The 27,676-nt window shown below is 49.1% G+C and overlaps 1 protein-coding gene and 1 non-coding gene across 6 annotated transcripts; one reads left to right on the top strand and one right to left on the bottom strand.

The window, feature by feature from the left end:
- Positions 1 to 480: 480 nt before the first annotated feature.
- Positions 481 to 13,860, bottom strand: FAM110A (family with sequence similarity 110 member A). Of its 5 annotated transcripts, XM_074317408.2 has the most exons (3): positions 12,052 to 12,299; positions 4,470 to 4,527; positions 481 to 2,063 (listed from the first exon to the last, which is right to left on the bottom strand). In XM_074317408.2, the coding sequence occupies exon 3, from the start codon at positions 1,964 to 1,966 to the stop codon at positions 1,079 to 1,081; it is 888 nt and encodes a 295-aa protein (XP_074173509.1). In that variant the 5' UTR covers positions 1,967 to 2,063; positions 4,470 to 4,527; positions 12,052 to 12,299; the 3' UTR covers positions 481 to 1,078. The 5 variants fall into 5 exon arrangements, with proteins under 5 accessions (XP_074173509.1, XP_019610765.1, XP_019610763.1 ...); XM_019755206.3 differs by lacking the exons at positions 4,470 to 4,527; positions 12,052 to 12,299 and adding an exon at positions 13,720 to 13,860; XM_019755204.3 differs by lacking the exon at positions 4,470 to 4,527.
- A 6,143-nt stretch (positions 13,861 to 20,003) lies between these two features.
- On the top strand, positions 20,004 to 20,110 carry LOC141568429 (U6 spliceosomal RNA). Its single transcript, XR_012491545.2, has one exon. It is a non-coding gene; the product is annotated as a U6 spliceosomal RNA (small nuclear RNA).
- The last annotated feature ends 7,566 nt before the right edge of the window (positions 20,111 to 27,676 follow it).

Genomic DNA, 27,676 nt, shown 5'->3' with positions numbered 1-27,676 from the left:
GGCAAATCCATTTATTTTGTGCTGTCCACCCCAAGTCCCTCTTCCTCTAAGAACTCCCACTTCGGACCCCCACTCTAGAGCCCTTGTGACCTCAAGTTCAGGGTTTGCTCTCTGAGCTTCCTGCCCTCAGGAGCTAAGCAGGGGGTGAGGGAGGTCAGAAGACTCATGGTCTGGAGGGTCCATAATCGTGTCAGCCTTTCCCCTGCAGTTCCCCTTCCTGGTCCAGGGGAAAGGCCCCACCCAGTTCCAGTCCCAGCTCTCTCCCGATTCACTCCGTGGCCAGACCCAGTTTCCTCCTCTGTGAAGGAGGCCCACCAACCTCCTAGAGGGGTTATGAGGAACCCTCAGGCCAGGCCAACCACTGAACCTCATGTGCTACCAGATCCAGGGGTGAACAATTACTAGGTTTGGAAGGCTCCACCCCAAGACTTCTCCCACCTCTTCCCCTTGTAAACACAGAAGAGTCTGATGACCCAGCCCTTGAAAAACAAGCATTTGTGTTTATTAACCAAAGGGAGGGAAGTCAGAGCCATGCAAACTCCTACTGGTCCCGACTGTAGTCTACCCACCTGGGCCAGGTTGCCAAAGCCTGGGAAGAACAGTGGATAGCCCCTTCTTCCCTTCCCCCAGCCCAGCGTGGATTACCAGGGAACCAGGGCCCACTGAGTAAGGAAGAGGAAGTCAGCAAAGGACAGAGACTAAGGAAGGAAGGAAGAAAGAAACAGAGCAACTGGGTAGACAGACCAGATGAGATCCTTGGCCCCTCACTCTCAGTGGGGAGAGCTAAGTGCCCTAAACCCACGAGAGGAACCATACAGAGGTACAATCATGTCAAAACCCCTACATCTGAGACATAGGGAATGGTCCAAGGTCAAGAGGCAACTAACTCTCTCCAAGGTCAGTCCTTGCCAGATGGATGCTGGTCCAGCCTCTGAGTCTTTGCCTCCATACCTAGTTCACACAAGGCAGCAAGCAGCCTCTTGTCTGCTCCAAACCAGGGAATGGATGGAGGCGGGGTCAAGGGATCAATTGCCTCTCCATCATCTGCCCTGTGACGAACGCCCAGTCCAGTGGAGGCCTAGCCCTCAGCCGCTGGGGTCTCCCGCGCTTGCCGCAACCCGTACAGCCACTTGATCACTCGGGCGTTGCGCTCGACCACGGACACGCCATACGGGACACGCTCCCTGGCCCGCTCCTCAACGGTGGCAGAGCTGCGGAGGGAGCAGCCCCCTTCGGAGCTGTCTGGCTCAGCACTGGGCCCCGCCAGGGACACGATGTCTGAGCTGGCCCTCGCCAGGTGGGCCACACCCAACCCCCGTGCCTCCTCTGGGTCCAGGCCACAGAAGTTAAAAAATCGCTCCAGGTCGGCAGCTGCCCGCGAGAAGCGCTCACTTAGGTCCGACTTGGAGCGCTGCAAACCCGGGGGCCGGGCCGGGCTGGAGGCGGCTGCAGTGCCTGGTGATGGGCATGGCTGGGCAGGTGAGGCCGGCAGGGGACGGACATCCACTCGGCGGACCGCAGTCGTACTGGGTGGCGGGCGTGGGGGAGTGGCTGGGGGGTCCTGACGGGCTCCCTCTGCCCGTCCCGGAGTACGGCTGGCCTCGGCAGGGGACACGGGACTATCACACAAGTCGATGAGGCTGCTAAGGATGTCCAGGTCCAGATGGGGTCGCCGGCCGGGGCCAGGCAGGGCTCGACGGCTGGAAGTGAGCACCGTGCGGCGAGTCCCAGGGCTGAAGAGGGGCTGTTTGGAGAGCAGGGGCTGCACAGGTTCCTGGCGGGTGGTGGCCACGTGCAGGCTCTTGACGTACTTGGCCTTGTCTGCCTCCAGGCGCTCCACAGCACTAGGTTTCCGGGCTCCACTATCTGCAGGCCGCCGGAGCAGGTAACCCGGGACCTTAGTTCGCAGGCGGAAAGGTAGAGCGGGGGTGTCGCGGGTTCCGGGAGACAGCGTGTCCACAGGCATGGCTGTTACATACCCCAAAGGCTTCTGTATGAGGAGATCGGAGAAATGAGGAGACAGAGATCCAGGCAGAAAGTTGGCAGCTGGGCGCCGGCAACCGCTGCAGGGGAGGAAAGAAAGAGAGTGGCTGAGCAGCTCAGACAAAGGCTCAGCAAAGACTGGAAGAGGCTGAGGCTCCTTTCCTATTAAAAGTGAAGGCCACGCCCCTGATTCACAGGGAGCCAATCAGAAGGCAGAAAACACCAGCTGCAGGCCTTGTAGCTCCGCCCATACCCCTGCCTTCCTCCCAGGACCCTGCACAGCAAACGCAGAGAGAAAAAAAAGGTGCCAAAGAAAAAGGCACGGGCAGCCTGAGCAGAAAAGACAGGGCAAGGCACACTTTAAAGGAAGCAAACTGGGCTCCGAGCTGTGTGCTAGGTATGAGCTGGCTCAACCTCAGTGGGTCCTCTTAACAGCTCCATTTTGCAGATGGTGAAACTGAAGCCCAGGGAGGCAACCAACTTGATTAAGCTAATTCAGCAAGTTGGTGGCTCTGCTCCTTGCCTCCAAGCAAGACGCTGACACAGGGGTCTTGGGGTCAGGTGACCAAGAGAAAGGGCTCCATCCCCACCTGGACTACCCACAGGGAAGGAGCATGGTCCCACCTCCACCCTCACCCACCCAGGCAGGAAGCTGACCTGTGCCATCCACCGGCCTAGACATGCCAGGCCCCAGGCACAGCAGCAGAGCTTGTGGGGGAGAAGTGCAGAAAATCGCCACCCCCGCCCCAGTGAAGTCCAGACACCAACAGCTTCCAGTTTGGCACTTCAATGCCAGCCCCATGGTGATCCATGTGTGCCTGTATCACGGTAACATCAGCCCTAAGCGACGCTCCTCTAAGAGTGGCCGAAAATACCCAAGATCAGACAGCCCTGCTCTGATCTGCCAGCGGCCATAGCATAGGCACCCATCGGCAGGAGGGCCCACACCTGGGGGCACAAGTATCTACATGATTACCTAGGCATCAGGGCCTGGTATCCCAGGCATCAAGGCACCTGTGTCCCTTTTTCCAAGGAAGGGCTGGGGACACAAAATGACCCTGCAGCCTCCCTGGAGATGGGCCAGGAGACAACCTGTAGACCAAGTCCCAAACTTTCTCATCTGTTAACTGGGGGAGGAGGATTTTGTCTAGATGATCCCCAAGAGGACCTGTAGTTCAGGCCATCTAGTATTGTGTTGTCTAATTCAATAGCCACTAGCCACAACCTTAGCTTTAAATTTAAATAAAAACTTACAGTTCACTTCTTAATCACACTGGCCATATGTGGCTACTGGTCACCACAATAGAAAGCAGAGATGAGAGCATTTCCATCCATAAGCAGAAAGCTCTAGCAGACAGCCCCACTCAGACATCCACAATTCCAGGGAGAGTGTGGATTGAGGTAGGGAGCAGGGTTCTCTATGTATGCTGGACATTTGACACCATTCTCTCCTGTACTCCCCCAACAAGCCTGTGAGATACGTCACTGTCACCTCATTTTACAGATGGAGAAATTGAGACTCAAAGAAATGACCAACCCAGGACCCAGAGCAGATAAATAAGACACAAACTCATATAAGCCTAATTCACTCATCTATTATGTTTATAGCTTTACTCTTTGTTGTTCCCATTCCTCTAAAACATCAGCACTCTGAGGGCAGGGGTGGTGGGGTCTGTTTTGTTCACTGTATCTCAGTTTCAAGATATTGCTCTCGACACGTAATAGGTATTCAATAAACTTTTATTGATTTGAAATGCCTATGGGGGCCAAATGTGAATGGGCAGACCTGGGGTAAACTAGAGAGGGGCACACCCTGCCTACTGTAGGCAAAGGGTCCAAGGTGATAAGTGCAGAATATTCTAGGAAGCTGGAAATCCAGAAGCGCAGGAAAACTCCAGATTCTTAAATGTTAGCATATTCAATAATAATAATTTTTAAAAAACAATGCACGGAGGGGGACAAGCAAGTTTGCAAACATACCTGCCACCTCCGCCTCTCCATGTGGCCCCCAGCCCCAGTTTGAGACCTCTCCTGCAATGGCAAGTTGAGAACAGAAACTTGGAGGGCTTTTGGCCAAGAGCCAGGGTTGCTCCTGAGGTAGAAGGAATGGAGTAGGTGGGAAAGGAAGGGTACTGCACTCAGGGACGACCCCCAGAAGACCTCCGGAGGGAAGGGTCTGGCAGGAAAGGCAGCCTTGCTGAGCCCTGTAGAGGTAGCTAGATTCTGCCCCACCCCCGGGGCCGACACCTCCCAAACCAGTCCGACCCGTCGAAGGCAGTGGTTCCCTCCGGGGCACCATCGGGGAAACCCGGAGGAAGGAGGTCAGATGGGCAGGGCCAGGGCAGAAGCCCCGCGCTGGAGGGGGGGGTGGGGGGGGCGGGGAGCGCGTCCCCTCTGGCCTGACCTGCTGGCCCCAGGGACAAATGTGAGGAGCGGCGCCGGGCTTTGAGGCCACTGGCCCACCTGCCTGCCTGGGGCTCACCCACCTGTCCGCTGTGCGCCTCCTGCAAGCAGCCTCGCCTCTCACAGACTCCGTTTTCTTATCTGCGAAATGCGGTTAAAAATAGACTTCCCTGAGCCTCCAGGTCACCGAGAGGATGGAGAGATAAAACAGGTCGAGGACATTCCTCAGCACCTGGCAAAAAGGCGGTGCTCCATGAACGCGGCTCCTTGTTTTTCTTAGGACTTTGACCCAACTCCACCGACCGCCCCCCTCGCAGGGGTCTGTAAGCAAGATCCGGAAGGGTCTGTCTGCGACCGGACCGCGGACAAAGGAGGCACATGATAGAAGCTCCTCAGGGAGCTGATCTAAACAAGCCCCATTTCACAGGTAGGCAAAGGGAGGTGTGGAGGCTCCTGCGAGTTGAAGCCAGGGTCCCAGTCCCCAGGTGGGATTCGTTCTCTATGAGTCTCTGAGGCCTCCTCTCATCACCCAACGCCTACGATTTCAAACGTTACCCATAAATGGCCCCAAACGCGCTGGCCCTGGGCCCTTCTTGTTGGCATTCCCCGGGCATGCAGCCCCCTCTTACCCTCTCCCCACCGGCTTCCCTGGAGGCTGCAGAGAGGGAGTAGGGGCAGCTCGGATTCCCGTTCTGGCTTCTGTCCTTCCTCATTTCGGGGCAATCTTGGGGAATCCCAGCGGCCGAGGCCGCGCGCTGTGTGACGCTAGCAGCTCACCGCCCCTCTCTGAGCCCGGGTTGGCCTCGCTCATAAATGAGGGGGATGACGGCTCGACTTCGAAGGTCTCATCCTGGCTGAAAGGTGAGCCCCTACCCGGTCCCCGCCTTCCCGAGGAGGGAGAGGTGCCCGGGCCGCCCCCCACCCCGGCCGGGAGCCCCCGGCCCACACATACCTGGCCGCAGCCTCGCCACTACACTGCGCTCTGGCCCGGCCCACCTGGGGCTCAGGTAACACGCGTTTGCGCAACTTCCGGCGGCCAGCAGCAGGCAGGTGAACCCGCCGGCCCAGGTATTACCCAAAAAAAGAAGACGAAAGCCAGGCAGCAGCCTGAACCAGAGCCCAGATGCGCTGGCAGTCGGCTCAGCGCCAGGGCCCGGTCCCTGCCGCCCCCACCTCCCGCCCACCCCAGGAAGCTCTTCTGCGAGCCCAGGCCGCCGATTCTACAGCCTCACTGACCCCATCTGCTCATCTGGTGCATGGAGTCCCCATGGCCCACTCGGGCAAGAGCACCCAGTCCCCCCCTCCCACAGCCACAATGACCCCAGTTAATGTTCACTGCACAGCATGAGAAAGTGCTTTTCCTGGTATTAATTAATGCATTTTAATCTTCCCAACAACCCCTATGAGGTGAGCTCTATTATTATCCCCACTTGACTAATAGAATACTAAGGCTGGGACAGGCTGAGTCAGTTGCCGGGAGTCACCCTGAGGAGTCCAACCTGGGTACTTTCCCTCCAGACCAAGCCTGAATGCCACCCCTTTCTAGCTGTGTCCCTGGGCAGGATGTGGGACGTATCTGGACCTCCACTCTACCAAGTGAGGAGCATGCCATCTTCCAGGCCAGGCCAATGTGCCTTCTTAGGTCCTGGCCGTGCTGTAGAAGCTTGGAGCAAGTTGTAAGCATTGCTAACAGCAATAATAGCACTAATAATAACTACAATTTTTGAGTGCCAGGCACTGTACTTATTTAGATCTCTGGAACCCCCCCCCCCCCCCCAAAGGAGGAACTATTTAATCTCCATTTTATAGGACACAGCAGCCCTGCAGTCAAGAATCCCTGGGAGGAGGTGATTGTCTCCTCTGCCAGCCCAAGCCCGGTTATGTCACTTCAGGTGGCGCGCTTGATTAGGCCAATTTCCACAGGGATCCTGAGCCCCAGGGAAGGAAGTGCCCCCAGCTTCAAACCCTGGGGAGGCTGAAGATGGCCAAGTGCCATGTCAGTGCCTGGTAGGGTTTGTACCAGGATTGGGGTGAAGGGCTTGAGAGAACAGGAAGTGACTCAGGGAACAGCTCTCTTCCCCCTAGGAATGAGTCAACGCTGAGGCCTCCTCCAGGCCCTGGGGTCTGATTTTAGGGGGATGAGGGAGACAAGACCATCATTCCCACAATGGCCTGCTGGGTCCCTGCCTGGCCCTCCACTGAGGCAACAATGGGGTAGGGGAGGGCTCAGTTAGGCACTAATTGTAGTAAAGGCAAAGCAAAAATAACAATTTTCATAATAAAACAGGTAAGAACTTTACTGAGTGCTTTCTTTGTACCTGGCAATGTCCTAAACGCTTTATATATATTTACTCATTTGATCCTCATACCTACTCTGTGGGATAGGTACTACTATTATGCCTATTTTACAGTTGAGAATACTGAGGCACAGAGAGGTGGGGCCACTTGCCTGAAGTCACACAGCTGGTAAATGGCAGAGCCAGGATTTGAAGACAGGCATGGGGGGTGGGGAGAACACGGGGCCAAGTCTCCAGTGTTGCGTTTTAGCCACTCGCCAAGGGGCTCCTAAGGAATCTCAGCCTCTCTCGACTCCAGAGGGAGAACATCAGCCATCGAGCACTCCCTGGCTATAGTTCTGGGTCTCAGTTTCCTCAGCTATAAAATGGGAACAATAATGGCAATGTTTTCCCAACATCACTTAAAATCCCCTGTGGGTCCCCATCACATTAGAATAAAATTCAAACCTGCACTCAGCCCTCAGGCCCTCCAGGATCCAGCCCCTGCCCTCCTTTTCCACCTCATCTCCAAACTTTTCTGCTCTACCCACATAGCCCTCCCTGCTGTACTGAACACACCAAAGTCCTTCCTGCCTCAGGGCCTCGGCACCATCTCTTCTCTGTCTGAAACCTCTTCCCTCACCTCTCAGGTCTCACTTCAAATGTCACCTACTCAGAGAGGCCTCCCTGATTACTCTGAGACTCCTGTCAATTCTCTCACCCACTTTGTTCCCTTCCAAACATTCATCACACCTGTCACTTTAGATATTCACTTATCTGCCACTTGTTTCCCATCTCCCCACTGGGCTGGGAACTCCACCACACTCTTCCATACTTTCTTCCTCCAGGGACCATACACAAGAAGGGACACCATTGACCAAGTGGCAGGACTGGAACTAGGCCACCTCAAAAGCCAAGGCCCCTCAGCACCAAGCTTCCTCCCAACCCCCAACCCTGTCCCAGGCCTTCCCCCACCTACCCCACTCTTCCTCCAGCCTCAGTCACGCCATTTAAGCTGGGCTCCAGCCTTTTCTAGCTAAGCCCTGTTCTGTCTCCAAACCTCCAGATGCCACATACAGACCTCTGCACACACTGGCACGACTGCCTGCAGTGCCCTTTTCCATTCCATCTCCCTGGCCACTTCTCTAGCATGGACTCTGGAATTGTCCTGCCTGGGTTCAAATCCCAGCTCCACCAGAGGTCGGCTATGAGACCTTGGGTAAGGTACTCAACTTCTCCATGCCTCAGTTTTCCCAACTGTGAAACAGGACTCCTGACAGTGCCTCCCTCCCAGAGGCCTGTGCATGACAAACGCCACCAAAGCATGAGCTGTGATAACTATTCCACCAACCAGATGCTCCAGTGCCCAGCTCTTGGGTGAGGAATTCATCAGCCCAGAATGTTGACCCACTTCTCTCAGAGGTTACAAATCTAACAGTGCAGAGTCACTTGAATAACCATTTCTCTAAAGGAGGTCTACAAATGATAATAAGCACATGGAAAGATGCTCAACATCACTAATCATTAGGGACAGAAATATCCAAACCTCAGTGAGATACCATGTCATTAAGATGGCCATTACCAAAAGAAAACAAGCCAACCAACAACAACAAAAAAACAACAACAAATGTTGGTGAGGATGTGGAGAAATTAGAACCCTTGTACACTGTTGAGAATATAAAATGGTGTAGCCACTGTAGAAAGAATATGGCAGTTGGGCAAAATTTTTTAAATAGAATTAACCAGAGGATCCAGCAATTTCACTTCTGGGTATAGACCCAAAAGAATTGAAAGCAGGGACTTGAACAGATATTTGTATACCTATGTTCATAGTAGAATTATTCCCAATAGCCAAAAGGTAGAAGCAAACCAAGAGTTCATTAACGGATGAATAAATGAATGTGATACAAACATATAATGGAATATTACTTAGCCTTAAAAAGGAAGGATATTCGGACACAGGCTACAACATAGGTTAACTTTGAAGGCATTATGCTAAGTGAAATAAGCTAGTCACAAAGGACAAATACAGTATGATTCCACTTATATGAGGTACCTAGAGTAGTCAAATTCATAGCAACACAGTACAATGGTGGTTCCTAGGGGCTGGGGAAAGGGGAGAAGAGGGAATTAGTGTTTAGTAGGTATGGAGTTTCCATCTGGGAAGATGAGGAAGTTCTGGAGATGGTGATGGCTGCACAACAATGTGAATGTACTTAATGCCATTGAACGGTACACTTAAAAATGGTTAAAATAGCACATTTTATTTTATATGCATTTAAAAAAAAAAAGAGGCAGCCGGATGGCTCAGTTGGTTAGAGCGCGAGCTCTCAACAACAAGGTTGCTGGTTCAATTCCAGCTTGGGATGGTGGGCTGCGTCCCCGCAACTAGATTGAAGGACAACGACTTGGTTTGGAGCTGATGGGTCCTATAAAAATGCACACTGTTCCCCAATATTCCCCAATAAAAATTTTTTAAAAAGAGAGAGAAAGAGTACTGAATCTGAAGCCAGAAGCCAGACTCCATGGGTTCAAATTCCAGTTCTGGATGACCTTGTACACGTTACTAAAGTTCTCTTGTGTTCAGTTTCCCTTTGTGAGGTGGAAATCATAATAGTGGTAACTTACCTTACATCATAATATTGAGGGAATTAAATGAGTTCATACTTATAAAGGACTTAGCACTCAATGAGTGCTCAAGAGATGTTACTGATTTTCATTCTTTGCTGAGAGGGCAGGAGGTATGGTTTCTGATGTTTATAATTTTCCTGACATTCTGCACCCCTACCCTCATCCCTTCCTTCCACCTGCTTCTCTCCTTCTCTTCAGCAGAAGCCCGCCCAGACTTAGGTAGAGACAGGAGGCCCTCACCTGCCCCAGAGGAGGATCAGGAAGGCTCCAGGCAGCAGGGTGGGGGCCAGCCAGTAGAGTAGCCCCAGCTCCATTTCAGCCCAGCTGTCCAGGTCAGAGACACCCAGCAGGGGCATCCTCCAGGGCCACACCAGGCCCCACGCTATTTCTGGAGTCTCCCCAGACACTCGTGCCCTAGCCCGCCTGGCGTCAGCCTTGCCCAGGGCGGTCTTGTACAAACCTCAGGAAGGGAGAGGTGAGCAGGCTGCGGGAGGGATGTGGGGGCAGACGCATAAGGCAGTAATCTATTTGGCCCACCGAAGGCCCACCTCTGTTTGCATCTGAGGTTGCAAAATAGGGATAAAGGGACTTGCATTGGAGACTAAATGTGAGAGATACCACACACAAAGCCGTAGGGAAGGGCCTGGCACACAGGATGGGGAATGTGGGGGTTGGGGCAGACCACAGCAAAACAACCAAGGCCCACTTCCTGTCTGGATTGCCTCTGCCCAGGCCTGAGCTCATCATCATGGTTTCTTATCTTGGCCCAGAGATGTAAAGAAATTTGCCCAAAGTCACACAGCAAGTCAGTTACAGATCACAAACAGGGTAGTGGTTTTTTGATTAAACATATAATCTAACATATATAGTTTTATATATACAATACATATATAACTTTTCAACCAGGTGATATATGCATATGGCTCAAAATTCAAGAGCTATAAAAGGCAGCAGGGTGGGGGCAGCAGGAGTTTAAAAATAAACTCCCTCCCACTCTTGTTCCCTGCCACCCAGTAAGTTCCCCTCTCTGCAGGCACCACTGTAACCAGACAATTGTGCGTCCTTCCAGGGAGATTTTAGGTAGACACAAGCAATAATGAACATACATGCTTTCTATTTTTTACACATATGGCAACGTGCTGTGTGTTTTCACCTTACTCTTTTTAGAAATATATGTTGTTCTTAATAATATATGCTGTTAATATATTATTCACTATAATATATGTTATTAATTTACTTAATAATATATGTTGTTGATTACTATATGTTGTGCCACCTTAGTACATAAAGGGTCCATCAGCTCCTACTGATGCCAGGCTCTCCCCATTACACACCACACTGCAGTATCACTGCACCTACACCACTTGGCCTAGAAGTGGGACAGCTGATGGGAGGACGTATTTGTAATTATGACAGAGATGGGGAGGAATGCACTCCATAGAGGCCGTATCAATTGATCACCCACCAGCAGAACACACTGCAAACGGTCAATAAATGTCAGCTTTAGTTTCTGTGATTACAGAGGGTTTTGGAACCCCTCAATTTTACAATGGAGGTAAGTACCTCACTTACCTCATCCTAGCCTCTCCTTGCATCACATTCCAGTTGGGTAAGATAATAAACTCACTAAAAAGTAAAATACACAGATGGGGTAAATGCTACTGAGAAAAACGAAATAGACAAGGGGGAGGGCAAGACATACGAAGTCAATAAATATTTGTTGAAAGAATGAACGAAAGACTTGTTTTCTTTCTGATTTCCCAGAGTTCCTCTCCCCAGAGCCAGGAGGGGTTCCGAGCATAGAGGATAAGTAACCCCCCTTGAAGAAATTCAAGACTCTCAGATGCTATGATTCTGAGTGTCTAGTATTGAAGCCAGACTGATTGGGAGCCAACCCCAGCGGTGCCAAGTCTGACTGTGTGACTTCAGGCAAGGATCTTATCTTCTTAGAACCTCAGTTTCCCCACCAAAAAAAGGAAACCCACAATAGTAGCTTGGGGGACCAGGGGACCAGGGGTCACCAGGAGGCAGGGCCTGGTCTAGGTCAGATGCTCCACCAGGAGGGGCCCTGGCCTCACCCCCTACTCCAAAGTCTCCTGTGGCTCCGGTGACTAGTGGCTTCCAATGAAGGGCTGCCTCTGTCTTTTCCCCTAACCTGGACCAGATTCCCAAGAGTCCAACAGCGACTCCAAGGTCAGAACACCTGTTGCCCACTTGGCATCTAGCCCAGAAATGTCAGTCCAGCCCGATCCCCCCAGAGAAGCCCTCTGAGAGGGACGGCACTGTATGTAATTCAGAACCCCGTGGGCAGAAGGATCCCAAATGAGCCCTAAGTCTAACCCGTGGAGTTCTGGAGAAGATCAGACAGATGCCCAGAAGGACACCCGGAGGACGGTGTGGGGGAGAGGGAAGAGGGAGGTGATCCAGCCAAGGCTCCACGGGGCGGCGTCCCTGCTGCTAAGAGGCTGAAAAAGTGACCACCAGTTGCCCATCTGGGCCTCTGTGGCAAATTTAGATCTACCTAGATTAGAGACCGCGAGGTAGAGCAGAAAGACCTGAATTGGATTCTCTGCAAGACCTCGCCAGGCTAGGACACTTGTCCCTCTAATCCTCAGCGGTCTAATCTGTGAAATGAGGTACCACTGCCTCCCACAGGTACAACGCCGAGAGGACGCACACAGTAGGCGCTCGATGAAAGGAACCGCCCCACCCCCACCCCCAGGCCCAGGCTCGCGCCCCAAACCACCCGCGCCCTCACCTGGAGCCGGCTATAGACGAGTCCCGGCTCCTTCACTGCGGGTCTTGGAGAGGCTGACAGCTCAGACCCCGGCGGGGAATGGCTGTGACCAAAGCAGCTCGGGGGGTCCAGCCTCACGCGGGAGCCCGCAGGGAACTGTTCCGAGCTGCCCTCCGCACCCGATTTGAGCGGGGGGATCTGAGTGTCCTAAGGCCTCCACCGGAGCGAAGGTCCTGCAGCGCAGAGGAAGGGGAAGTAGGCATGACGTTCCTCCCCCCTGTCACAGGAATGGTTTGCCCCGGACATCCTGATTGGTTCCTCGCTTCCGTTCGAACGCCGCGCCGCCCGGGTTGCCAGGCGACCGTTTAGCTTCGGTTCCGGGGGTGAGCGCTGCGCCTGGGCATCCGCACCAGCGCCTTTGCGCTGTGCTCCTGTTCTTCCGGCGGGCACTGTAGTCCCGATGCCTAGTTGCTCAGACAGGACTTTCTCCCGGTCCCCAGCTGGATGAGGCTCACTTTAGGGTCCCCGGGTGTTTCCTATTCCCGATTTTCCAGCTAACTCGTTGTATGAGCCCGGGGAAGCCCTTTTCCCTCTCTCTTCCAATAAATGGGTTGGTTTTAAAATGTGCATATCCAGCACTCCCGAAATTTACTAAGGAAATGATCGAAGATATGAGCAAAGATTAATATAACCCAGTGTTATTTATCATAGCAAAATAATGGAAATAACCTCAATGCTCAGCGAAAGGGGATTGGTTACATAAAACCATTCTGGGGAAGCTCTAGGTTTACTGAGCTTTTTACATGCCAAGTAAAAAATATCATTTTCATTATATAACCTTTGTCAGTGTTCATGGCATAACCCTTTGAGATGGATACCTTTAATTATCCCCATTTTCTGACGAAGAATATTATGAAGCCATTAAAAATTATATAGTTAAAAGATATTTAAAGTATGGGTGAAATGCTACGGAAATATTAGGTTTTTTAAAAGTATGTCTCAAAGCACTGTGTACAACATAAATATGTATTAAACACATAGTTATAATACCATATGTACATATGTATAATCATTTATAATAACAGCAGTTAATTTTTTCATTGTGCTTTTATGGATTTTTCCAATATTTAAACATGCCAAGAAAAAACAACATTTTTTAAGAGGATTAGAATAAACTAACTCGAAGGGCTCTTCGAGATGAGGATGTTTCATTGCTGAGTCACTGTTTGGGTCTAGGGCATTGCTCAATTTACAACCAGCCTCTGTTTTCTATTCCAGCTAGTGTCTTTCAAATTATTGGATTGGATTGGATTGCCGATGATTGAGCACTTACTGTGTACATGCCTTGGACAAATGTGGGAGGAGGACGAGTAATATATCAACAGCCAACAATGACTGTGCAGTCTGGCGGGTAAATGTGCAAGATTTGTTTGGCAGTAAGGAAAGGCAAGGAAGATCCTGTGATCCTAAAAGACACAGAGAAACTCAGCAGGGGCAGATGCCAACTTTGTATTTCCTGAGGCTTATACAACTTAGGGAGACTTATTTAAGAAAAGAACTATAAAGTTAGGTAATAAACTGATTATTTGGTTAGAAAAATCAAAGAAACTACAACAAATGGTAAGTTTCACAAAGATTACAAAATCCAGAAAAATAACATTACTTTTATGAATTACCTGTTTGACATACCTCCATCAGACTTTCCATGAACAAGGAAGACCATTTGTATATATCGGATATGCCTCTATACCTTCTTGTCACAATGCCAGCGGAGTAAGCTCCGTGAGCTAAGTAGGTATATCTCTGGAAGCCATTCCTATACCAGCCATTCCTATACCTTGACTAAACCTCAGGATACTCTTAGCCAGATCTCCAAAATGCTAGCTAGCCCTCGCTCCATCGTCATCTGACAAAAGGGGAAGTAAGAGTGGAAGGAAATGGTAGTTTTATCAGAGTGAGGTTAAAATGTCTTGATTTGGCAGATTTTACAAAGGCATATGACCATGTGAACACACTGCTAGGGTGCCTCCCAGACCTCAGCTTCTCAGTGTTTGTGTCAGGAATGACGACATTGGTGCAGTGGTTGGATTCTTCTCTGAGATCTACACCTGTAATCAGGGGTTGGGAGATATTTGAGATGCCTGGGTAAAGGGCCTGCTGACCCATACAGCTTCAAAGCTTGCTTTTGCCCTGTGTGCCCTGGAGCTTAAAACAAAACAACATAAAAATGCTGAGCCTCATTCCAGATTAAGAAAGTGAGACAAACAGGGGCAGAAGGAACTTCCCTTGGACTCCAAATGAGGCCACATGAAGAGAGGTCATTTGGGCACACTCAGATTCTAGAACTCTGAGCATCTTCACCTGCCAACAGCATATTGGTGATGTCTCCTGTCTTCAATGATTTGTTAAGTACTTGGTACGAATTCAGAGTGATTGAGAGCATCCCAGGCCTGCCCCTTCCCTGCAGTGCAGGGGTGGGGAGGGAGAGCCCATAAGAATAAGAAGGTGGACAAGCTGTCATTAGTGTGCCCAGATCAGAGGGAGCTGAACGATCCTATGACCATATCCTGACTCAGCATGTGAGCGACAATAACATCTTGCCCTGTAGACAGGCCTGAGGCTGTTTCAGTGCCTCCTCCAGTATCCTGACCTTGGCAGTATTTTTCTCCACTTAGTTCAAAACCGAGATGAAATCAGCCTCAGATGTCAGCTCCCTATCTTCTATGCACCCCATGGCTGTATGCTGTTTTACTTCAATTAATTTAAAGGATGTTCTCTCTATATGTATTTGCTTGCATCTGAACTTTTCTCGAAGGATCTACCAGAAACTGGTCCTAGTGGTGGCTACTGGGCTGACTAGGGGACAAGCAAAGAAGAAAAGCTTTTTAGAAAATATTTTTTATACAGTTTGGATTCTGTACCTTAATATACGATCTATTTTTTAAAAATAACTAACGCTTTTAAGGATATTCTATGAGAGAATAAAATAAGGGCGTGAATTAAAAGACATCTCAGCCCAACTATGTCCCTCCAAACACGGCAGGTGAGGAGGTCAACTGGGATGTTGTGGGGACAGAGTCCCAGAGAGCAGTTTCCAGGCTCTCGGCCTCACATGGAAAGGTGAGAGAGAGTCAGAGAATCAGAAGTTATTAGGTGGCCATCAGCTGTAATCAGATGGCCATCCGCTGTGGTTAGCCATTAGCCACTAATATAACTGCCGTGGCTACTCTAGGGGGGTTGGTTTGTTGGTTGGCAGAAAAGCAGACTGCGGATTGCGGCTAGCAAGTGCGGTTAGCAAGCAGATTGTGGATTGCAGGTTGTGTTGATCCTACTTCCTGTGTCTCGCCTGGCCGCCAGCACGACTGGGGTGCAGGAAGACCCCTCGTCTAGGTACTGGCAGATGTTTGCTTTTGTGTCTTGACCAGCCGCCATCGAGAATATAGTGGTATGACTCCCCTATCCATGGCTCCGTTGTTGTTCCTTTTTGGCCTCACCATGTCCTGCGTTCTTGTGCAGGGAGTGGGAGCTGAGTCCCGGCATTACAGACGTCCTTTAAGGAGGGCAACATAGTCACATTTCTCAAAAAATTTTGAGAAATTTTGTGCTGTATCAGTAGGCCTGTACTTCGATCTAGCAACTGTACTTTTAGAAATTGACCCTAACTATATAACGAAGGAGATTCAGAAAGATTTAACAAGATTATTTACTATAGCATTGCTATTAATAGTTAAAAAAAAGGGAAACAACCACAACCTAATTTCCTGGCCACAGGACAATGGGAATGGTGAATGCCACTGGAATGGAATACCATACAGCCATTAAAATTTATGTTTTTGAAAAATATTAAGTGATAGGGAAAGATTTTTTTAATATATCTCCCAATTCATTTATTTGTTCCCAACTCATTTATTTGTTCCAGAAATATTTTTGAGACCTACTATGTAAACGCAAGCACATCTTTCTAAGCCTCAGTTTCCTCACCTGTAAAATGGGATTTACCCATGCTTACTTCCCATGTTTGTGAGAGGCACCACACCCTGACTTACCCTCAGTGCCCTATGGCTCTTTCTCTTTGCTTTCTCCACTGTCTCCCAAACATGTTCAACCCTGAAGCCCTGTGTCCTCACAACACTTACTAAACAGCTCACAGAAACAGTGAAAACACTGTTTCCAGAGAGTGGGTCTCCATGATGTGACAAGGGACACTTCCACCTCTGCTAGCACCCCCTTTAAAATATAGGTGCCTCCACTTGGACCAGACTGCCCAAACACGGGAATGGTCTTCAATCGCCAGTTCTCCACAGTACATGCCTCTCAAACCACCTCAATGCCTCCAGAGGGCCAGGTTCCCCCTGCCAAAGAATTAGGCCAGTTTCCTATGGTCATATTCCAGATTTGAGGACATACTCTGCCAGCTCAGTCACACTGTGAGCCACCCCCCAGTTGCCAGGCTGTGTGGCCCTGGGCCAGGCCCTTCTTATCTCTGAGCCTCAATTTTTCCATCTGTACAATGGAGGCAATAACACTCACTTTGAGTGGACGCAGGAAGATGCCCCATATACACAACCCAGGGGAGTTCCTGGGTTTTAGTCCTTATAAAGAATTTGATTCTGAACCAGCAGGATCAGAGCAACCACAAGGCCCAAGATGTAGTTGCTGACAACTAGAGATTATGGGGCCCACTCCCCCTGGATTTCCAGGAAGAAGCATGCAGCCAGGAGACACAGCAGGGGAGGGCTCAGCTCAGGAGCACCCTGAGAGGCCAGCCTGTGGAGGAGAGATTATTCTGTGATGTGACCACTCTCTGTCCTGAAAACTGGACCTGGCCCAGAGTGGAGGCTGCTGTCTGCAAACCCCTCTTAAAGACAATCTGATCATAATTGATGTTCATTCTGACACCCCCTACTATGTGCTGTTTCCTGGAACAGGTTGTTGTCCTGACCTGGTCAAGCACGTAATTTCCTTCCCTGGTAGAATTCACATACTCGAACCCGTGACTATTCCCCCCTTTAGGCAGAGATCCATTTCATCTTGCAGCCATCCAAGACATGTCTCTCATGTAACTTTCCCTTAATAAACTCTATTAATAACCAAACTGGAGTGGCCAGGCTCTTTCTTCGGTCGTTCCCTCCCTCTCCTTAGGGAGATAGATATTCAGACTTGGGGCTTTTCCCTGGTCTGCAAGTACGAACAGCCCGTGCAGCCTCCACGCCTCCTCTCCCTACCCTGTGCAGCCACCCCAGCAATATCCAGCTTCTTGGAGCTGCCCCACCACCACCAACAACCCGTTACTGCCTTCGGTGCCCACTGCCTGCAATGCTCTTCCTGCACTTTCTTTTCCTGGCTCACTCCACCGTGTCCTGTGGAAGTCACTTCCCAAGAGCCTTCCCTGTCCCCTCCTCAGCTGAGCTGCGGGACCTTTTTCTGTGCTCCCACAGTGTCCTGGATTTCTCCTGTCATATCAAATTGTCTATTTACAGGTCCTCTCTCCCCACACAAGTGACAATGAGCATGTTAGGGGTAGGTGGGATTCGCCTGCTCCATTTCCCACGCCCAGTGCACACAGCAGGCACTCAATTAACACTTGACAACAGAACTGAGAAAGAGCCCACAGATTGTCTCCCATACATGGCCCCCAGTCCTCTCCTCCCAAGGGGCTTTCAGAGGGGCGACGTGGTACAGGTTGGCAGCCCTGATGGACACGCGTTCAAATGCTCGTTCCACACCCTGCTGGCTGTGTGATCCTAGGAAAGTGGCTCCACCTCTCTAAGCTACATCTCTTGTGACACCACTTCCCAGGAATGTCATGAGAATCAAATAAGATAATGTTGCACCAAGCACTCGGCACGCGACTTCTCACATGGTAAGTAGTGAACAAACATTATGATTACTGTCACCGCTACGAGTAGAATCATCGTTATGGTAGCTCGGAGTGACATTCCCACCTGGTTCCCCTACTTTCAATCCTGGACTGCCCCACCTGTGACCAGTCAGTCCTAACTCCCTTTCTATTGTGTTGGTGGGTGGTGTGAAGGCGGATTCTGTTTTCTTTTTCAACCTCGTCCCCCAACAAAGGATGAGAGTGAAGCCAGCACCCTGCACAGGGACAGGAAACCTGGGGTTGCCCCTGTTGTGCCTCCGGGTGTTTCACCGCGTGCGGCAAGTCTCCTGACCTTGTAGACTACAGGGTTTTTATCAGGTAAATGGAGGTGTTGATAGCTCCCAGCCAACCTCCTGCGTCCTCCCAGCATAACATCTGAGAAAGGGCTTGGGAAATATAAAAACAGGGCTCTCCAGGTGGGGCTGTTATCACTGACCTGCTGTGGGAGTGAGAGCTGAGCATTCTTCTGCCTGTCAATGTTTTCTGAGCCTCGGCTTTCTATCTGGACAAAGGGGAGACAGTAGTTTGGAAAGAGAAGACCAGGGCATGTCCGCCTACCCCTGCAGACCTCCCTCCTTCACTTCCTCTTAGCTTGCTTCAAGATGTATTTACTCATTCAACAAACACTATCTGAGCCACTGGTGTGTGCCAATTACTAGGAGGTGGATGGGGGCACAAGGAGTTACATTCTAGTGAGGGAGACAGAATAGAGAGTAAGCGAATGAAGAAGTGTGAAATGTTATAAATAAAAATAACTTTTTTCAATATATTTTTTATATGACCATGCGTTATATAGCATGGTCAAGGAGGTCTCTCCTCTGAGGTGAGACATGAAAGGTTAAAAAGGGCAGCCGTGCAGAAATCTAGAGGATGGCTGAGAGGGAGCAGCACGGGCCAGAGGCAAGAATGAGCCTGGTATATTTGAGCCAAAAGGCCTGTGGCTGGAACAGAGGGACAAGAAGAGACTGATGTTACATTGCTGAGAGCTGTAGGCCACAGGGAGGTGTTTAGATTTTAAAGATAAAAAGCAGCAGTTGAAGGTCAAGATCAGGAATTCCCGGTCAGCCTGTCAGGGTTCCAATCCCAGCTCTTCCACCCACCTGCTACCTGACTTAGGGACGTTCCTTAAACTCTGGACTTTTCGGTTCCCTCACCTTCAATGGGAAGACTTATTTCACCTACATCATCCTAAGGTGTTACCTTGAGTCCCCAAGATGATACCAGCCAAACCCTTAGCCCAGGACCTGGTCACAGCCGGCCTGGCTTGACAAACGTGAGCTAGACTAATGACGACATCAGAAATCATAGAGCCCAACGATGGGGGCTCCTGATAAATCTCAAATCCTGGCAGAGAGCACACATGCTTGTGCCCTGGGTGCCAGCACGGAACTCCTGGTGGCTTCCAGCAGTCTTCTGGGAGTGAGAGACAGGCTGGCCGCTGAAGGAAGCAGGGAGGGAGCATATAAGCCTGAGGATAGGGTTGGATTTGGCCCCAGCTGAGCCCCGTCAGCTCTCCACTCCCAAAGCCTTCAGGCCCCAGGAACTGGGGCACGTTTTGATTCAGAAAATCCCAGAACTTTTTAATCCTGGGGTCTGCAAATCCTTAGAATCCCTTCAGTCTAATACCCTAGACTCCCACCACCCTGGGCTCTTACACTGTGAAAGTGAAATGGTCTTAGGTGATTGTTTGACACCAGAGGAAGGTGGAGTGTAAAGAGATAGTGGCTTTCACAGAGTGAGGTTAATATCAAACACAGGGTGTCCCAGAGTAGAAGGAGGGATGGCTGTTTTATTTAGGTGCGCCAAATAAATCCTCTTAGACAGCACTGGCCACTAGGACTTTCTCTGAGGGTAAAACGTTCCATATTTGTCCAGTACAGTAGCCACTAGCCACCTGTGGCTGTTTAGACCTTGAAATGTGACTAGTACAACTGAAAAACTGAATTTTTAATGTTTATCACATTTTAATTAATTTAAATGAAAATAGCCACACAAAGCTCGTGGCTATTGTATTCAATTGTATAGCTCTAGAGTCAAAGTTTGTTCCTTTTCAATTCCCTTTCACTGTTTTCACCTCAAAGAAAAGGGCTTAGGTCTCGCTTGGGCAGCACATATACTAAAATTGGAACGATACAGAGAAGATTAGCATGGCCCCTGTGCGAGGATGACACACAAGTTCGTGAAGCGTTCCATATTTTTCTGAAACTAATACAAAACAAAATTCAAAAAAAAGGGGGGGGGCTTAGTTTGATGTTACTCTTGTTAGTTATCTGTTTCCTGTACTTGCTAATTTTAACAAAGAGAGAGGGCCCAGACTCAAGGTTAAACTGGGATTTTTTTTTAATTGGGGAATATTGGGGAACAGTGTGTTTTCCCAGGGCCCATCAGCTCCAAGTCATTGTCTTTCAATCTAGTTGCGGAGGGCGCAGCTCAGTTCCAAGTCCAGTCGCTGTTTTCAATCTTAGTTGCAGGGGCCCACCTACCATCCCATGTGGGAGTTGAACCTGCAACCTTGTTGTTGAGAGCTCCCGCTCTAACCAACTGAGCCATCTGGCCACCCCACCGGCAGCTGGTTGTCTTCAATCTAGTTGTGAAGGGTGCAGCTCACTGGCCCATGTAGGAATCGAACTGGCAACCCTGTTGTTAAGAGCTCATGCACTAACAAATTTTTATTTGTTTCTTTTTAAAAATTTGTCTTGTGAAGACAAATTTAAATACAAAAAAATTTACCAACTTCAAGTGTACACTTTGATGATTTTTTGACAAATACATACAGTCTAAAATCACCACCACAATCACGAAATAGTTTCTCTCACCTGGAAGACGTTCATCATGCCCTTTTACGGTCAATTCCCTCCCCCTCACTCTGGCCACCACTGCCTTTTCTAGAGTATCATATAGATGTGTCCGGCTTCTTCCACTTGAAGCTAGACTAGAATTTAATAACATTATTTTGTTCCCATTCCATTATTTTCCCCATATTTTTCTAATTATGGCAAATGATAATGGAATTCTACTTAGAGATATAGTATAAAATTTCTTTTTAAATTAAGTCTGTTTAAGTAAAGGAGAGTAAGTACACTTAAAAAAACCCTAAGTCACTAATGGAGCAGGTAGATCATAGATACGGCAACAATTATCTTAGTGGGACACAAGTGGCTTACCTTTTAAAAAGCCACCCAATCCCACCTCTGCATGTGATACATGGGGAAACCAAGGCCCAAAAAGGGGAGGTGACTGGCCTGGATCACATGGAGCAGATGGCAGAAGGAGGAGGACACCAGTGCTGCCTGAGCAGATGGTGGAGACTGGGAGGAGAAGCTTGGGTCTCCCTTAGGGTTGGGGGGCTCTCCCTACCCCCACTCTGGGGCCTGCGCTTCCTGGGCTGTGCAAGGTCAGAGGCTGGGCCTGACAGATGGGATTCTGCAGAGGAAGAGAGTTCTGAGAGTGAGGGGCCTTTGTCCTCCTAGAGTTCCAACCCCAGATGGCAGGGCAGGCAGAAGAGGGGTGGGGGAAAGTAGAGCCCCTCCTGTACTGGAAGGTCACAGCCGAGAGACAGAATCTTTGTGGAAACTTAACACCCAAGACCCTCCACCCAAGGAGCTGGTGCAAGCCTTTCAGCTTTCAACTTGACCCCTCCATCCCACATGCAAATCAGATGCAAATGAGCCTTGCTACTGCAGGAACCCTGCCTCCCTTTCTCTCTTGCTGGGGCCCATCCCACAGGTCCAGACACCCATGACATCAGAAGCCCCAGGCCTGCATCCCCAGCCCAGACCCTCAGACCACTTGCACTAGGACAGGAACATGAAATGGCCTCACCTGACCCATCTCTGCCTGGACACTGCATCAGACCCGGGGTCACTCCTGCCCTCTCTCTCCCTATCCATCCACCCCCCAGCTCAGGCAGAAATTTTAAAACATAAATCAGTATTACAAAGCTATAGTAATTAAAGCAGTATGTTGCTTACATAAAAATACACATAGACCAATGGAACAAAATCGAAAGACTAGAAATAGTTGACCACATATACTTGGCAAAAGAGCCATGAACACACAATGGGGAAAAGATAGTCTCTTCCACAAATGATGTTGGTGCAATAGAGTATACAGACATCAAATTATAATGTTGCACACCTAAAATTTATATATGTTATTAACCAATGTTACCTCAATACATTTAATTAATAAAATAAAATAAATGGTGTTGGGGACACTGAATAACCACATGCAAAGAACAAAATTAGACCCCTATCCTGTACCACTTACAAAAATTAACTGGAAATAGATTAAAGACCTAAACAAATGTAAGACCTGAAACCATACAACTACTAGAAGAAAACATTGGGAAAAAGCTCCATGACATCAGTCTTGGCAATGATTTTTTTAGATATAACACCAAAAGCAAAAACAACGAAAGCAAAAATCAACAAGTGGGACAGTATCAAACTGAAAAGCTTCTGCACAGCAAAAAAAAAAAAAAAAATCAACAAGATGTAAGGAATGGGAGAAAATATTTGCAAATCATATATCTAATAAGGAATTGATATCCAAACTATATAAAGAACTCATACAACTCCATAACAAAAAAGGAAAAAATCCTTGAATAGACATTACCCCAAAGAAGACATACAAGTGGCCAACAGACACATGTTGAAATGGAATGAGGGGGTGAAAATTCATGATATCTAAAATTCACATTAAAATATCTCATAAAGAAATAGATGAAGCAAATATGAAAAATGCTAATGTTAAATCTGGGTGTTGGATATATAGTTCATAATATTCTCTATTTTTCTGTATATGTAAAATTATTCTAATTCAATCTAAGCCAGTTGGTTTAAAAACACACACACACATTAAGAAACAATCGTTATGGCAGACCCTGAGTTTGGCCAAAATTGTGAACGTGAAATGAGAATGGAAGGAGACTGGGCAAGATAAAAAGAACTTTCAGGGTTGGAAAAAACAGTCCTGCATCTGAGAGACTCATGAGCCCTGCATCCCTTCCCTGTCTGAGGCCCTTTCCCCTGGGACACCCTGGTTCTTCTCCTCGCTGCTGGCATATGGCGCTCTGAGCGGCTGCATGGGCCTTGCCCCTGACTAACCCCCTTCCCCCATACATCTGCTCTCAGGTTTGGGACCAGGCAGGATACAGCTAACTGTCCCCGAGCCCTGAGAGGCCTGGCCATTCTGCCAGTGTCTGGAGTGGGGAGGGGACAGTTAGGGGACAGCAGAAGGACAGAGACCCTTTACATCAGCCCGTTCCACCTTTTGGACCTGGGTCCAGGCATCTGTTCTCTCGCTGTCTACCTCATTGTCTAGACAGGAAAACTGAGGCCCGGCCTAACCCAGGTCCCCTGTTTCCAGGGCCTGTGCTCTTCCTAAGGACCAAGGAAACACAATCCCGCAGAGGAAGAGGTGAAGAGAAGGCCCAGGGCATGGAAAGGGTCAGTAGCAGGCCTCTGACCCCCAACAAGTCAAAGTCATAGGCGGAGGGTAGGGGAGAGGACCCCAGAAGCCTGAGGTCTCTGAGGTAAGAGAATCAGAGCATTGTGAGCCCACACCCCAGCAGGAGAGGACTCTCCCCTCCGTAGTGATGCCCCCTCCCTCAGTGCAGCCCCAGGCTCCCCAACTCAAGGAGCAGTGGCCCCTCCATCCATTGCTCAAACAGGAACCTGGAAGTCACTGTAGCTCACCCCTCTCCCTCACCCCCAAGTCCAGTCAATTGCCCTTCCTCAAGTCTCCTCTTCCATTCAGTCAGTCAACAAATATTTCCTGAGCTCCTGCTGTGTGACAAGCACAGACTAGGCACCAGGGCCTCAGCCATGAACAGAACAGACACACGCCCCATCCTTGGTGAGCTGACACTGGTGGGAGACAGACACCAAACAAGATACATAAGTGAATATCTAACACACCAAGGCACCAAGAGGACAACTGGGTGGCATGAGGAGGTGAGGAGTGAGGAGGTGAGTGACAGCGGTGAGGCTATTTTAATAACCTCTGACGGATGAGATTGAGCAAAGACCTGAGTAAAGAGCAGGCAGGGCCGTGGAACGACCTGGGGAATGAGAGCCCCAGGTAGAAGGAATAGCAAGTGCAAAGGCCTTGAGGCAGGGATGGAGTTTGCCTCTGAGACAGCAGCAAGGGGGCCAGTGCAGGGAGTGGAGAGTAAAGGAGTGGCGGGAGGGAGATGTGGTCGGGTATAAAGGCAGGTCCTACGAGGAGGTACTGAGCAGGGCCTGGAAAGCTCTTAGCAGAAGCAGGGCAGACTCTGACTTATGTTACAGCAGCTTTCCTTTGGCTGAGAATGGGAGGAAGGGGAGAAAGGGCAGTAGCACGATAGCCAGTGAAGAGACTACTGCAATCGTCCAGGTAGGACATGAAGGAGGCTGGACTGACGTGGTGGCAGTGGAGAGGCACAGAGGGGCCTGATTCTGGATCTGCTAAGGGATCAAATGTGAGTGTGGGAGAAAAATAAAAAGGAGTTAGGAGGGAATATAGCAGCTCCAATTCAGAGACCGTGCTCCTTGCCGTATCCACAGTGCACGGGACAGGGTTGATCAAAATCAATAGTTACTGAGCAAATAAAGGAAGAGAATCCCAGTCTCAGGTTCCCCCTTCAGACCCGACTGTTGTTTTTTGTTTTCTTTTTCAAGCCTGTCAGAAGACGACCTCTGGTGGCTAATTATTGGAACTGCAAATACCCACGTCGAAGACCATAAGGAATGCAGAATGGACCCTGGAAGATCTCCAGCTGGATAAAATCAGAGACCACACTCCACTCTCCACCCATTTTACGGATGAAGATACCTACGGTTGAGGTCTGATCTCAACAGGCAGTCCTTTCTGGCCTACCAGTTATTGTTTTCCAGTGCGGATGGGCCTATTATGGAAACCCCCACACCCTCCCATAGGATGCTGGGTGTCTATCCACTGACTTTCTACATTTCCAGGAAGCATCATAATGCCTGAGCCTGCATATGTTCCAGGTCTAGACATTCTTCAAGTCCCCAAGTAAGCCCATACCATTCATACTTAGCCGGATGTGAAATCTCTACCCCATCTGGACTAGAATCTCCACCATCCTTTACTTCTGGAATCCTGCCCCAGAGCACCCAGCAGAGGTCTGTCTACAAGGATCCATTTGTGACATACACACCTGGAAGCTGCTCCCCTCCCCTCCCAGCCCAGTTCTTCCAGCTTGGGTAAAGGGCATGCTCCCCCATCAGCACCCAATTTAGATGGCACCATGATTCCCGCCACCTCCAACTCTTGGCATGCCTTAAACTGTTATTGTTCTTTACACAAGACAGAACAGAGGAGAGGAAAGGAGGCCCCAGATGTATTGTGAGCAGAGCAGAGAGGCTGTCACCTCCCTTTAGTTTCAAGTAAGACCTCTACTGATGCAATATAAGATGGCCTTTGATGTTTCTTTTATTTCTTTTTCTTTGTTTTTCTTTTTTAAAGTAAATTTTAATTTTAGGTTACACAACTAACAGTGATATGGATTCCTTGAAAATTGAAATATTTCAGTTAAGGCTAAAGTCTCTTTGAACACTCCCCACCACCCTTCCCATTCCCTGACCTCTTGCATACACACACAGTTCCAAAGTAACCACTTCTCAGTTTGAAATTCATCCTTGCAGATTTTTTTCTTTGGATGTATATGTGGTACACACACACACACACACACACACACACACACACACACCTAAAGAATATGTAATATTTATTTATGGGAATAATTTTTCTACGCAAATGGAATTATACTGTACATGTTTATCCCGTGACTTTTTTCTCCACTCTGTTCTGGGCTCTTGAATTCGATTCATGGATATGAGATGATATTTACTTTGATGGCGGGCTGCATTGTGCCCTTATGGGAAACAAACTAGTCTATAACTGCTCTGGAGACACCCTCAGACTCCTCTTTCTACCCCTCTTCTCCCGCATCTCCTTTTCCCTGCTCTCCTTCCTCCATCCCCCATTTTTTTTCTCACACTTAAGCCCCACACAACCCCCTTGAGAAGGTCCTAAACCACTAGATGCCCTTGAAAAGGTCTGTCTCCGGAGTTTGGGACTCCTTGCGCCTCCTGGTGGTGTCTCTGAGTAACTGCAGCGGCACCTCCAGCCCTCTAATCCATTCACCATTCAACTCATTCAGGAACGTAACTACCTTCACGTGAACCTGCTTGTGCCCGCCCTGGGGACGCGGCCGCAGATTAGCTTATCTCTGCCCTGAAAAGTCTCTTGGTGGAATCTGAGCGCCCTCGTGACCTGCCAGAAGAATCCATCTGTTTGAGAGCGCCGAGGAAGCCCTTTCCGGGAAACCAAAGGTGCTGGTGCAGTGTCTTTGGAGGGCAACTGGGTGGTCCCTTTCAGGTATGTTGTAATTCACTGCTACAAACTGAGCATACAAGTATTCTGGACATGGGCAAAAAGAAAGTTTCCCTGGATGTTTGTTGCAGCATTGTTCTTGATGGTAAATTATATGCGCCCAGCAATGGGGGCCAGCGAAATTCATCCCGGTGCATTTGCATAATGGAACACCTCTAGTTCCAGCCCTTGCCAGGTCTGGGACACTTTCCCCCTCAGAATGGCTCTACTGGCTCCCCTTACTCTGCAATCTGCCCCCCACTCAGTCCTCCCCAACTCCAGGTCCCCCTCACCCTGCTCTCTCTTTTTTCTACAGAACAAATCTTCTAACATACTAAATAATTTCTTATTTATTGCCCATCTCGCTCCACTAGAGTGTCAACTCTCCAAGGACAAAGGCTTTATGAATTTTGTTCGATTTTATATGCCAAGCACCGCTCACAGTACCTGACATACAGCTGACACTTAATATTAGGTTGGTGCAAAAATAATTACAGTTTAGGGATGGCCAGTTAGCTCAGTTGGTTAGAGCGTGGTGCTGATAACACCAAGGTTGCTGGTCAATCCCCACATGGGCCATTGTGACCTGTGCCTTCATTAAAAAAAAAAGTAATTGTGGTTTAAAAGGTTAAAAATAATTGCAAAATCACAATAACTTTTGCACCAATCTAATAGAAGTTAGTCAACGAATGAAGGTCTCAGGATATGGGCTATAGAAAGATCTCTAAGAGAGAAAGGCAAGCTTCAGACCAACACGGACGGTATGTCCCACTGTGTTAAGAATGTGGGTGGGATGTTTTCCTGGAAACCTAAAACTGCTTTTTTAAAAAGTCTATTACTTAAACAACAACAAAGGCTCTAAAAATTTCTGGAGATGACAAAGAAGGGGAGAACATTTTGACTGCGTTTCACTTATTCATGTATGCAACACACATACGAAGCTCCCAATACTGGTTATGTCAGGTAGGATGTCTGGAAAGGTTTCTTCGGAGGAGGTGGCGTTTGAGATTGACTTTGAAATATGGGCAGGATTGTGCCAGAAAGAGATGGGGCAGAAAGGATATTCTAATGGAAGTAGGGTTTCCAGGCGGGAATTCCCGCCCGTTCTCAGGAATTATTTTCGCTTTCCCGTTCCCGAATCCCGAGAAAAGTTGGTCGGGAAATTGAGAAAATCGGCTCCTTGAACCCAGGTGGTTGGTAGTATCAGCCATCACTTTGGGGGAACGATTCATTGTGGAGAACAGAAAACAGTTTATATCTCGGGATTCGGGAATGGGAAAGCAAAAAATATTCCTGAGAATGGGTGGGAATTCCTGCCTGGAAACCCTAAATGCAAGGAACCATATGGAAATTTTGGTGGCTCAGATGTACTATAAATACTTA

This window comes from Rhinolophus sinicus, chromosome 13 (assembly GCF_057876585.1).
Source record: "Rhinolophus sinicus isolate RSI-liver-muscle chromosome 13, RSI-T2T, whole genome shotgun sequence".
Lineage (NCBI taxonomy): Eukaryota > Metazoa > Chordata > Mammalia > Chiroptera > Rhinolophidae > Rhinolophus > Rhinolophus sinicus.
Note: the sequence above shows the minus strand (reverse complement) of the source record. Positions and strands in the feature narration are given on the sequence as shown.

Coding starts and splice junctions, on each gene's coding strand:
- FAM110A (XM_019755206.3), bottom strand. CDS start 1,966: ATGCCTGTGGACACGCTGTCTCCCGGAACCCGCGACACCCCCGCTCTA.